Source organism: Mytilus edulis, chromosome 4 (assembly GCF_963676685.1).
Source record: "Mytilus edulis chromosome 4, xbMytEdul2.2, whole genome shotgun sequence".
Classification (NCBI taxonomy): domain Eukaryota; kingdom Metazoa; phylum Mollusca; class Bivalvia; order Mytilida; family Mytilidae; genus Mytilus; species Mytilus edulis.
The window spans coordinates 27,035,144-27,049,015 of NC_092347.1; the positions used below are offsets into that span (position 1 = coordinate 27,035,144).

Here is a 13,872-nt window from a genome sequence, read left to right on the forward strand (position 1 = left end):
CCTTCAATGGCTAGGTTTAGAAATTGTTGCCTAAACACAAATATTTGGTATTTAGAAAAAATATATTTTGGATAAACAGTCTTACTCGTGACTGATTAAAAACCAGTCTCAAAACTTTGCAGATTTAGTCAACTTGAATAACGAGACAGATTTTATACGGCTTTTGTACAATACAACTTAGTGTGGCAGTATACAGTATACTACACCGATCGTGCAAGGGCTGTAAAGCCAGTCAATGTCGTTAAAAACTTCCACCGTCGTCTACATTAAGTCATATGATACATGATGAGGTTGACTGATATGTTTTAGATACTTTAATATGACTGTTACTATAAAACACTTGAGCGTGCCATATAGACTCCTCTAATCGGCGTCCGGTTTATCAAAATGTCGAAATAGAGTCATAACTTTATTAAACTGCTTTAAAAGACCCCGCCATGAAAAATGTAAAACAAGATTCAAACTAGAAAACTAACGACCTTTATCTATAACAAAACAATTCAGAAAAAAACATGGATTGATGGAAGATACTTTTAAAATACGGTTGATTACACGATCACATCCGCATTTTGTCCGTTTGCACTGAATAAGCGCAGATTAAACAAAAATATCAATATAATAGTTGAGAAATAAAAAGAAAAGAAAAAAGAAAGAATACTGAAAAGCATAATTAAACATTCCAGTGACACAAAAATACTATCTTGAGTTAAGTTCTAAAAATACCGAAACTGTATGAAATAATTAAGTATAATTATTAAAGATCTCGGAATATACGTAGATAACGCCCCGTCACATTAGACGACGATCGCACCACGCTCACCGCTATCTAAAATAAATCTAAATTGTGTTGCGCTCGTGGTTTGAGCGGAATGAAAATGTAAATTTCGTTGTCTTCACGATGCTACGTCCTCATCACGATGCTAAACGTCCTCATTACGCTTCTACATTGACCCGCTACGATTATACAATGTTCCCACCACACTAATTCTGCGACCTCACTGCGATTATCACGTTTTCACTACGACCATATGTCACGCTTTATCCGATTGCAACCCGATCTTAATTACCACGCTTCTAATGCGACCGTAGCACGCTTCTAATGCGATCATAGTACGCTCTTAAACACGATCATACCACGTTCATACTGCGATCTTACTACGCTCTCGGTAATAACGTCTACATCGTCTTCCATATAAATACAGTTCTAATGAATCCTTTTATTTCTCACTAGCCGACCGAGCAAGGGCCTGTATGATCCTGTGTAGCCAGTCAAGGTCGTTAAAAACTTCCATTTGTTGTACTTGTCATTTATACGTAGATTTCTCGAGAACAATACAACCAAAATTGACCAGAACTCGTGGGCGAAGGGTAGAGGTAGAGTTCGAGACAGAAGGGCCTCTGATACGAATCTTAATCTAGTAGAGTGATAATACTATATGATTAGTATATATATTATGCGAAAAAGATAGCCGTATTCACTGATGCAGCCAGTCGAATCGACCTTCATGTAATCATATAACTAATAAAATTGAAACTGAAGCCTAGATAAAAGGATCTCAAAATGATAAAAAAAAAAAAAAAATAGAAATAAAAAATGTCGATTCTTGTATAAAAAAACCCACTTTATACCTCTTTGGAAAGATTAAATTTTGTGATGATGTGTTTTTTTTTTATCATGAGATGTCTCTTCATTCAGATTTGTAAATGAAAAAGAAAAGTTACTGTTAAAAAGTTATATATAAGGGAGAAGGTTTGGTACCATTAAGGTACGTAGATCATAAGTATAAGTTTCCCGAGATAGAATTTTCTTATACTTTGCCACAATGAAGACTTTACTATGCTCTTTTCAAAAATATAATAAAAAGGATGGGTCACCGTTCTAATTTTCAAGCTATTAGTCGTTGAAAATTGCCTAAATTTGTGTGATGATTTTGTATCTAAGGTTAAATTGTTTACATTGGTTACAGTTCGGTAGAAGCATTATTTTATGCATTGTATATATACTTTAATAAAACATAGAAAAGAGTAAGATGTTTCGCGGGTAAACCTTGGGTCAGGTCAAACGTGAAGGGGTGTTCCAAAGGAAACTGTCAGTACGAGTAATGAGACACTTTGGAAGAACACCCCTCCTATAATAATGGTACGGCTACCATTGGGGTATATAAGCAGGAGAGCTTCCTAGCTCAGGGTCGATTGTCATACGTTTGAAGACGAAGACCTGAAGTACGGTACGTAGATATTCGAGATCGCTGTCTCTTATATATTATATGTTGTGTTAATATTACTAAATGTAATAAAGAACAGGTTGGTGCCTGTTAGAAATACGGACTTGTACGTTTACAAGTTGAACCGTATTGTACCGTATAGGACAAGTGTGAGTCTGTGTGACCACCTTGTAAAGTACATAATTGTACCAGAGGAACAAAGACGAAGTGTGCAAACTTGTAGGGTACATTATTGTACCAGAAGGACAAGTTTGTTCCTGACCTAGGACAAATTTGTACCAGTTGTGTATATATATATATATATTAAAGAAGAATTGTTTATAGCTAGTTTATTAAAGATTGCAAAGAGCAGTTGTACATATTTTGGTTCATTGACGTTAATTTATAAATAAAGATTGTTTGTTATATATTTTGTAAATAGAACAATTTTGGATCCAGTATCAAACTGGTAACGAACACATTCTAAATAGAAATAGACACGCTTACCCTGTGTACACGTTACATTTGCATAGAATGATCATGAGATTACACATTTTTGTGCATAAAAGAAATTCATGACATAGAATTTTGAAATAAATTGTGAGAAGATAGGGTTTATTATATGTTTTAAGAAAAGAAAAAGAAAAAATGGTGTTACCGAACTTATTTAGATTCATTAGAAAGGTATTTTGGCTTGATTGAACAAAATGATTCTCAAACACACATGTTTGATTTTTATTTGAATATTTTGATTAATGCAATAAATCAGCAAGTTTTCTTCATATAAATAAACAGTCTTACCAATAAAATTGCACATCTGTCTACAAATTTGCAGATTTGGGCAAATAACTAGACCGATTTTGTACTGCGATTGTACAATTCAAGATGGCGGTATACCATGAATCTACCTTAAAACGTTTAATCCCGCTGCAAATGTTTGCACCTGTCCTAAATCAGGAATCTGATGTACAGTAGTTGTCGTTTGTTTATATAATTTATACGTGTTTCTCGTTTCTCGTTATTTATATATATAGATTAGACCGTTGGTTTTCACGTTTGAATGGTTTTACACGTCTAGTAATTTTGGGGTTCTTTACAGCTTGTTGTTCGGTGTGAGCCAAGGCTCCGTGTTGAAGGCCGTACATTGACCTATAATGGTTTACTTTTATAAATTGTTATTTGGATGGAGAGTTGTCTTATTGGCACTCATACCACATCTTCCTATATCTATGGTTTGTGCGATACCACGACGTTGCAGAAAATGTCTAAGGTTTCATATGATATTTCTAGATATTAACTGAAACTTGATACGGTATTACACATTTTAAAATCAAGTCTTGACATTTGTAATACCAGTATTTGCTTTTCAGACATTTGATATTTAAGAATATTTAACGAGAAAAAAAAATGGAATTTCGTGATCAATCATTAAAACAATATTCCTAACGGGAATAACGGATAAAAATAAGATATCGGATACACATTTATAATTGATTAATACATTTTTTTATAAGCAAAGGGTAAAATAATTTAAAAAAACGAACTCCAAGAAAAATTCAAAACGGAAAGTCCATAATCTCATGACAAAATCAAAGGTTACCAACACATCAAATGAATGGATAACAACTGTGATATTCCTGACTTGGTACAATCATTTTCATACGTAGAATTTTTTTTTAGATTTATATAGACAACGATGTGTGAACAAAACAAACAGATATAATCATGATAATAGGTATAAATGTAAAAAAAATAAAAATAGGGAAACAGCAGTCAACATTGTGTTATAATCTTAATTAATCACTATAAAACAAACAAAGATTTTACACAGAAACACAAAAAGGCACGAAGACCATTAGAAAAAATGAAAGACAAGAATACAATTCATGTGTTTTCTTTTACAAATTGTGACTTGGATGGAGAGTTGTCTCATTGGCACTCATACTACATCTTCTTATATCTATATATATATATAGACAAAGCTTTTGCGAATGCGAATGACATTTTCCCTGTGTACTTAATATTTACATCATGTATAAAAATAAAATGCAAAAATTAACCATAGCACAAAAACACAATAATGGGATATATAAGCTAGTACAGAGCCACGTCACATGTAACAAAGAAACACAAAAAGGCATATAATTATTTCGTTCTGTGAATGTTCACTTTTGTTCATATGCCTTTTGTTTGAGTTACGCCATTTCAATAAATATTTTATAGTGTGTCTTTCTATGTTGTGATGTAACACTATTGTTTCGGTAAAGGGCGAAGGAGGTTGGTACCTATTAAAACGTTTAAATCCGCTGCATTTGTTTGAATCTATCCTAAGTCAGGAATGATGTTCAGTATTTGTCGTTTGTTGATGTAGTTCATAAGTGTTTCTCGTTTCTCATATAGATTAGACCGTTGGTTTTCCCGTATGAATGGTTTTACGCTAGTAATATTTTAGGGCCCTTTATAGCCTACCGTTCGGTGTGAGCCAAGGCTCCGTGTTGAAGACCGTACTTTGACCTATAATGTTTTTTTCTTTTAAAAATTGTGACTTGGATGGAGAGTTGTCTCATTGGCACTCATAGCACATCTTCTTATATCTATATATATATATATATATATATAAACAAAGCTTTTGCGAATGCGAATGAAATTCCCCCTGTGTACCAATTATTTACATCATGTATATAATGTTGTTAAAGATATATATAGTAAAACTTTATTGTCAGTGAAAATTGACCCTAATCATGTAACTGACACTTTTTCATCTTTTATAGGAGTGAGACAGGGAGATAATTTAAGTCCCATCTTATACAACATTTTTGTTAATGATATTCCCGATATATTTGATGAGGATTGCTTTCCAGTTAAACTAAATAATACAAAACTTCATTGTCTGATGTATGCAGATGATCTAATTTTACTTTCTGAAACTCCTAGGGGTCTACAAGAATGTCTTGATAAACTACAGATCTATTGCAATAATTGGGGACTGGAAGTTAATATTACTAAATCCAAAGTCATGATTTTTAGCAATTCTGGTAGACTTCTTTCTACTCAATTTCATTTAAATAATACCCCCCTAACGAACACAAAAAATTATACCTACTTGGGTGTCAAATTTAGTATTAATGGCAAATTTACAGATGCCCAACATGAAATGTATAATAAAGGGTTAAAGGCCTTATTTAAACTAAAAAAATGTTTCTCAGGTCATAAACCAAAAATAAAAACTCTCATTCATGTTTTTGACCATACAGTTAAATCCGTCTTAATGTATGGCAGTGAAATATGGGGTGACATTAACTTTCACAAACTAAACACTCAAGGGGATAACTATTTCAAAAAACTATGTGGAGACCTGGCAGTAGAGAAGGCTCATTTAAGCTTTTGTAAATTTATACTTGGAGTAAGTAAAAAAGCAACAAATATTGCAGTTATGGGTGAACTGGGCAGATATCCTCTATTTTTGGAGGTTTTGTTAAATATGTTTAAATATTATATACGTTTAAAAAAATCTGATGACTTATTATTAAAAGAGGCTTTCAATGCTCAAAATCTCTACATGATAAGCAGAAAAAGAGCTGGTATACCAGTATTCAAACTTTATTTAAATACTTTAGCATCAATGAAAATTATGCACTTAATTTAAAGACGAAGTTAAAAAACTATTTATGCAAAAAGATGCAATCAAAATATGATTTAATATGGCAAACTGAGCTTAATAATGATTTCAGAGGCAATAAACTATATGGTAACAAGATCAGAACTTATAGACTTTTTAAAAGCAGATTTTGCTTAGAAAATTACCTTTTGCAGGAAAATTTTAGATATAGACATTATTTAACAAAATTCCGTATCAGTACTCACGATTTAGAGATTGAGAGGGGAAGGTACAGAAATCTGACAGTGTCAGAAAGTATCTGTAAATTGTGCGGTACTGAGGTTGAGGATGTAATTCATTTTCTTCTTCAGTGCCACAAACTTTCAAATATTCGTTTCAACTTTTTAAATGATATAAAACAACGGTTTAGAAATTTTAGTGGTTTAGATATTAAATCACAATTTATTTGGCTTATGTCCTCTGAAGATACTTTCATACTCCAGAAACTCGGAGAATTATTGGAAAATTTATCCTCATATAGGAAAGTTTCCTTAAATGATATATAGATATAGAAATGCCCAGTGACCCCCCTTATGTTATTAAACACTGTGCTTGTTGTATTCTTGTACTTGTCTTAATAAATATTTTTTTTTTTTTTTTTTTTTTGTTTTTTTAAAAACATTGTGTCTTAATCATATTGAATCACTTGTAATCATTTGTATGTAATTAATGTTGATTGTTCTGCTCCTTGTGGGCGCTTTGATTAGCAATACAATATATTTGAATTTGAATTTGTATACAATTAAAATCAACTGACCTTGGGTTATTCCCTCAGTCTGGGTTACACCTTTTGCAAGAAATAACAATTGAAAAGTAAGAATGATAACACTTTTAGGAAAATAAGATATCATGTATTTGTTTAGAAACGAGAAAATAATTGTATAATATGAATGAATAAGGACATAAGAATAATTGACTTAATATAATCATCTTGTTAATTCATAATTCTGATATTTAAAACCGTGTTTGACTTATCTTTAATATTCAAATTTAAAATACATATTATCTGGACAATCATATATCAGCGTAAACCAAATTTTACATTTAAAGAGTCCTATATATATTATGATAAACAACCAATACTTCTCCTTCAATTGTTCCGTTGAAAAGGAAACGAACATCGCTTTTCATTGGTAACAAAGCTAAATTGTGAAAATGAAGTAATGAGAATGCAGTTTTTAAAGTATTCAACACGGAATTTTAATATATAATTTTAGAACTATCTGTACGTTTTGGGTAACATGGCGTCTTCTTTAACAGTTCCCAGTACAAAAAGAGCGCAAGTTTGCCTAACCGTGAAATGTTATTTCTGCAGAAACTTTGTGGCTGCAAAGTGGAAGTGCTTGAACTGTAAAATAATTATGTGTGAAAAATGTAAGGTGGCTGAACATGCTAAGAATTTGAATGCACTGAAACACACTATAGTCGATATAAAAGAAGACGGAGATATACATGGTATTCCATGCGACAAACATGGTGATAAACTATGTTACAGTTATTGCAGAAATTGCGAAGAGATAATATGCAAAGAATGTTTAGTTAACTCTCATCTCGAACATTCAAAGGCAGACATACAAACCATTTATAACGAAACACTTCAATATTTTCGGAAGCAGTTTTCACCTGAAGTTCATCCAAAGGCTTTCAGTTTCATATTTGGATATTTTAACAGATTGGATGTTACTCAAAAAGCAATGGATATAACTTTGAAATTAAGGAACATAATAGGAACCAATCTCTCGTTCATTAGTCCCATTTTAAGAACAACAAACTCTCTGTGGATCAGCTGTTGGAAAGACCAGTCCTTAAACGAATTAGGAATTGGGCCAGAAATAACAAACCTTCGAACTTACAGTGATAAAAAAGTCTACGATATCACAATCTCCAATGATGGAGAACTACTAACGTTTGTTGCAGACAGTTGTTTATATCATCTTATTGACAATTTAAACATTGTTCATGATTTTAGTCCACTCTTCGCCAAAGCAGTTCATGCCACAAGTTCCAACATTATTGTTAGTACTCAGGACAAAAAGGGTGCTTTTCCAATTACGGAAAATAGTAGACGTCAAATTGTTATTCTTGAACTAGATGGAAAGACAGTTCTCAACATCATAGAATACAATGAAGAGAACACACCACTATTTTCCCTTCCAAACAGAATAACAACTAACCTGAAAGGTGATATTTTGATTATAGATACTTTATCAATGAGTGACCTTGGAAAGATAATATGTCTTGACAAAGTGAAAGGAAATGTCAAATGGAGTTATCGCGGATATCCTAACGTAAACGATGCACGTGGCGATAATAGCTTCAGTCCGTTTGATTTCGCTGTTACTCCGGTTGGAAATATAGTTGTGGCTGATACAATTAATAGCGCTTTGCATTTTTTATCGGAAGCTGGCATAATACTGAAATGTTTCTCAACATTGTCCATGGATATTAAACTGCCATGTAGTTTGGATATCGATAGGGATGAAATGCTTTGGATAGGATCTAATGGATACGAGGGTCAGCCAGGAAATGCCAAGATTCAGGTTCTCAAATATAGCGGCTGTTAAAATGGAATGCACAAACAGTTTAGTTTCCATGCTTCCATTGATCATTTTTTCATTTGTTTTTAGGCATGCTATTTTTTTCTGACTTTTGAACACATATGCTGTCGACAGTAAATTCATCTTTTTATATTGTAATTACTGAAAAAATATAACGAGCTATGCGTTTCATTTAATAATGATGGTTTTTACATTTCTATCCATTCTTTTCAAGCGACAAAATTACTTGAATAGAATTATCTTAATATTATTTTATTTTAAAACTCATTTAATGAAATAACAATGCATATTTTTTAATTTATTCATAGCTGTTCTTGAATTATAATTTTATGTAATGGTACTCGCATACAAGATTTGTTCTTGACAAAGCAGTTACTTGGATTACTTTTCAGTCTTATCTGACTTCATAAATAAATGCAATACATCATGTCATCGTTTTCTTTTCGGTTGAGTTCAATAACAACTTGAATTATAATTTTATGTAATCTTGATCTTGATGGAACAGCAATAAGTTGTGATTCAGGTTGGATTGGTCCAACATCACGATACTTATCATACACGAAGAATAATGTGGACTGACATTATCTGTTCGTTTTCATCTTATGAGTTTGACTACTGTGACCCCTTCGGCATATGCTGCATATCAATAATTTCACGTCGTAGACAGTCAACGTGTTTAAACCTACTCGTCATAATCAAATACGAATCAATTTAAACGAGATAAGACATATGACAGACAACAAACGACAGAAACAGAAGTACACGGACTCCTGACGTGAAACAGGCAAATGCAGACTCAGAATTTTGTTTGGTAGAATATATTTGTAAGCAGGCTACCCTTACTCAAATAATCCATCTGACCACGTTTTTACCGGTGACCTTACCATTGTCCACAACACTTCTCTGCGAAATGTGTTATCCAAAGGAACGACATACCGAGTGCCTAAATTCATCAATTGAAAAACAACATAAAAACAAGGAAACATTAAATCGAGGGTTAAGCAACATGTTAAAAACGGAAAAGAAGACGCACATCTTCTTCCGAATCGATCAAGGCCGCGGGGGTCGTTGATACAAATTAAAATTATGAGTAGTGAATAGGTCTATTAAAACCCAAGCTACATCAATCTTGAAAGACCCAAATATTGCAAAACCTTTGTCCTACCTCCATGACAAGCCCCCCCAACACATAGTTTAGTTGTGTACATCACATAATGTCAACTGCTTGATAATGAATAAGGTATTGGCAATTCACTTGGACACTCAACATAAACTCCCACGACACCTTCAAAACAGGAAATCCTGAAAACAGACCGTTCTAAGTTCCTTTGAAATTTCAAACAAAGAAGAAAAACTGTATCTTTCATTACTGTATTAGATAGCTGAGTTACCAAGTTTCCTTACAAACAACTTTTCTAAATTTTATCAGTAATCAAAGCCTGGCTTCAAGGTTATTGTTAAACTACACATTCTAGGGGTGGCGTGAGTCAGATGTGGATACTTAAAAAATCGAAAGATCTTTAAGAGAACATACAATCTAAGACAATCTAAGACTAGTTCATCTTGCAATTGTGATTGTCCACACACAATCGGCTTACCATGAAAGCTAACTGTGCTACTCATCTTTCCACTTGTTTTTTTTTATTCATATAAGGATGACTTCATAAAAGAACTTCTTAGATAGAAAGGAAAACAGTATCATTTGATTTTGATTCTCGCTTTATTAATTATTTTCTTTCACCAAATCATTCAAAATTCTGTGACTATGTTGAACGGATCTATTTTATGGAACTTGAGATAAAAACAGATACAGTTAAGTCTGCTCCATATCTTGACTTATATCTATAAATTGACAATCAGGGTCGGTTACAAACAAAATTTATCTAGTGATATTTTGGAACAATACAACGTTTATGCTAAAGACTTACAATTTCCAATCTGAGTAGGGCAAATTTATTGTTTAATGTCTTTCCCTTTTTTTTTTGTATAAAAAAAGATTATTTCTGTTAACAAACAGCATGTAAAAAAATAGTTTATGTCTTGTTTTATTTCCATATACTAGTACACATGGTAAATGTTTTACAAATTTGCAAATTTAATGACACTTTCAAACTGTAATTACTCTTATGAAAGAGACGCAAGTATGATAAATGCAGTATTAAACTCGGTATAAATCGGACAGCTCAAACAGAAAAAAACCCACATTGGTATTATTAAAACGAAAATAGGAAAGGACAGAGATCAGTTATTTTCTTTTTCTTAGAACCAATGAACTCTTAACACTCCAATACGAGGTAACTAATTTTGTTTTACCCCAGATATGAATGTCCGCATCCAAATAAGAAACGACAATATGATTGTTTTCGGTTTAAAATCTCTGAAACTCCGTAAGCCTTCCCATTGTTTAGAATCAAGAATCTTTGATGAGGGTTAAATGAAAAAAAAAATGATGTAAGATAACTATAGTGAGTCAAAGAATGAATTCATGTAATTTATCATTTGATGTAATTCATACCGACTATATTGGAATCGTTCGTATAAAACTACCTGTTTGTTTATTATTTCTGTGATATAAAAACAATAAATGTTGCAAGTAGTGTTTATTTCATATTAAAGTCATACACTTATACAGGTATTTTAAATCATTTAAATGGAACAATATATCGATACAATTTTCAATAAGTTCAATCGCTTGCCCCATTCACACTTAACATCGAGGTATATCGCAAAAATCCCATCTGATATCGGGGTCAATAGTGTAACACCATGGAAACTTGTCTCCAGGTGCTGTGGGGTTCCTACAATAGTCATCCTGGTCCTTTAGTTTCGTATTGTATGAATGTGAATGCGGGGTCAATTCACTCCATGTCTGACATGGAATTCCATTCTTTGTCTGGTGGACAGTTCCAAAGTAGTCATCTCCATAAAGAGAACTCACACATTCTTGTGCTGGGGTTGCTGGAATGTGACAAACATATACAATAAGGAAATGTATCAAACTATCGTCAAATATACTAGACTTATAATTCGAAACGCCAGATACGAGCGTTTCATCAGTGTCGCTCGGATCAAAAGTAGTTTGAAAGCCAAATAAAAAATCACTAAGAAGCATTATAAACCGAGAATTCCGAAATATTGTGTCAAATACCACTAAGACAATTTATGCCGCGGGGTAAACACACGTTAACGTTTCGAATACACAAGTAAATGTACAAAGTGATAATGTTTTACCCTGTTCACTTTAAATTCCAATATCACGGGTAGTAAGGTCGTCATATCGAGGAGCGTTTAGTACAGTGATTTTGTCATAGTTTGGATAAGTTTGACATGGCGGTGTTAAGTCTTTTTGATGACAATCAATGCAAAAATGTAAACATTGGGATATTTTATAAACGGAACTTCTGATCATTAGTTCAAGCTGGTAAGTACCTTAGTATAAAGTAAATATGTTAGTACATCACAAGTGGTATCATATGGTTAATGATTTAACACAGAACAAAGCTTGCGTAAGTCAAAATTTAAAACTTGCTAATTGGTTTATCGTACATAAAAAAAGTTATTTTCTTACAGTCTGTTACATCACATATATCTTCGTGATATAACACTGCGGTCAATTATTCTGAAAAATACATACTTTTGCAATCCATTCAAAATTACTGAAATATCTGTGTCATGGTTTGGTTCATTAGTGTCATGGTTAAGTTCATGTTCGACATGGTTCAGTTATGTAATTTTTCTCGTGTATAATGAAGAGTTACTATCAAAATTCACAAAAATCGTTCCATTTGAAACACAAAAGGACATAAGAACGCACAAACAATGTAGTAATATGTTATAAGTAGATGAAATATGATTGCCAATGAGATAACTATCCACCTGAGATCAAATGATGTAGATATTAGCAGCTATTTGTCATCAAGAGGCCTTCAATATTCAACAATGAGCAAAACCATATTTCTTAGCAAGATATAAAAGGCTGCGGCAAAATTCAATGTATAGGAATTCCAATTAGAAAATCATCAGCCTAATTTCTGTCCAAAATAAATAGCAAAATATGATACACAGTTACATACGATATTCACGGCATTACAGACACTTAACTTGAGACAGTATATACAAAATATTGCGGAGAAAAACATGTTTGCAGGCTCCCCAACCTCTTCTTCGTCTTAACCATGCCACACATGTAAACTCACCAGATCGGGTTTAAACAAGAAAATCAAGTAACAGAAACACTAAAGACACAAATAAATAACGATATATATTTAACACTGTAGTTTCATTAATTGAATAGCATTATATGAAACAATTTTGAGAGGATCCTATTTTTCAATATTTGTTTTTTATTCTTTAAATCTTTTATTGCTGCAGTCATATTATAAACTTGAATCCAAAAGAACTAATTAAACAATACTGCGTTTATTTATTTCAGAAGCCATGCAAAGTTTGACCAACCCCGAAGATCTACTGCTAAGGTAGCACTCCACAGTTAGAAAATAAAATTAAAAATGAGCCCCAAAATGTTTTATCATCTCCTATTCCTGGATTTCTAATACATTAACCTAACTGTTTGTGTTGTACATGTGCATATGTATGTAATCAGTATCTTCCATAGATTCAATTTTCCAAAGTTAAAAGGGTGAAAATTAATTCCTTTTATGTGTATCCATGGCAACATTCAGCATTTATTTACCATAAAATATTGCAAAAAGGGGGGTGAACATGTCATATATCCCCCCAAAATTTGGATCAAACTAGAATTTCAATGCCTTTGAGTGATACCTTTTTAGAAACTGTTTTCTTAAATCTTCCTAATGATCAAATAAAAAATGGGTGTCTTTCGCCTCATTTTTTCGTAAAATCCAATCACAAAGTTCGTGCGATAAAAAGTTGGAAAAAAACATTATAATAATTGCCGGACCAATGTATGGTATGGACATGCAAATACGGACTGTCATACAGAAAACAGCCTATATTACATACATTACATAACCTTGATGTTCATATAAACCCAATACAAAGGCTATTTTAATACTCAGCTATCCAAAAATGAATTTTATTGCACACTAGCTCTCATATTTAAAAAATCCACAGGGGCCAAAATGCGAAACTACACACCTAACTGTGGAGTGCTACCTAAACGTAAATAGTGCAATCGTGAACTCATATGATGGATTTGCACATGGTGCTCAAGGAATTCGTCTGTACCATAGGAAAGACGAAGAAAACTTTCCTCATAAAAGAGCATGTTATGATATCTAAAAATGTCATTATCTTGAAAATGAGACAATATATCATTTAAACTTTATGAATGCTAGAAATGAATCAAAAATCAAATTTTAAATTTATTAAATATTTTGTTTTACATATTTTACTGTGTCTGGTGAATGATCGAACCCAACGGAAGGTCTTTCCACACACACATGTATGCTCTTTCTGCTCGTGTTTCCCA

The 13,872-nt window shown here is 32.5% G+C and overlaps 2 protein-coding genes across 3 annotated transcripts in view; one reads left to right on the top strand and one right to left on the bottom strand.

Moving 5' to 3' along the window:
• Positions 1-7,009: 7,009 nt before the first annotated feature.
• LOC139521805 (uncharacterized) lies at positions 7,010-8,518 on the top strand. Its single transcript, XM_071315441.1, has one exon. It carries the CDS (start codon positions 7,104-7,106, stop codon positions 8,424-8,426), a length of 1,323 nt encoding a protein of 440 aa, XP_071171542.1. The 5' UTR covers positions 7,010-7,103; the 3' UTR covers positions 8,427-8,518.
• Positions 8,519-11,005: 2,487 nt separating this feature from the next.
• LOC139521803 (uncharacterized) overlaps positions 11,006-13,872 on the bottom strand; it is a 65,223-nt gene continuing 62,356 nt past the window's right edge. For both annotated transcript variants that reach the window (XM_071315438.1, XM_071315437.1), the window contains one exon: positions 11,006-11,378. In XM_071315438.1, the coding sequence (XP_071171539.1) occupies positions 11,128-11,378 (251 nt within the window). In that variant the 3' untranslated portion in view covers positions 11,006-11,127. The remainder of the gene's footprint in view (positions 11,379-13,872) is intronic.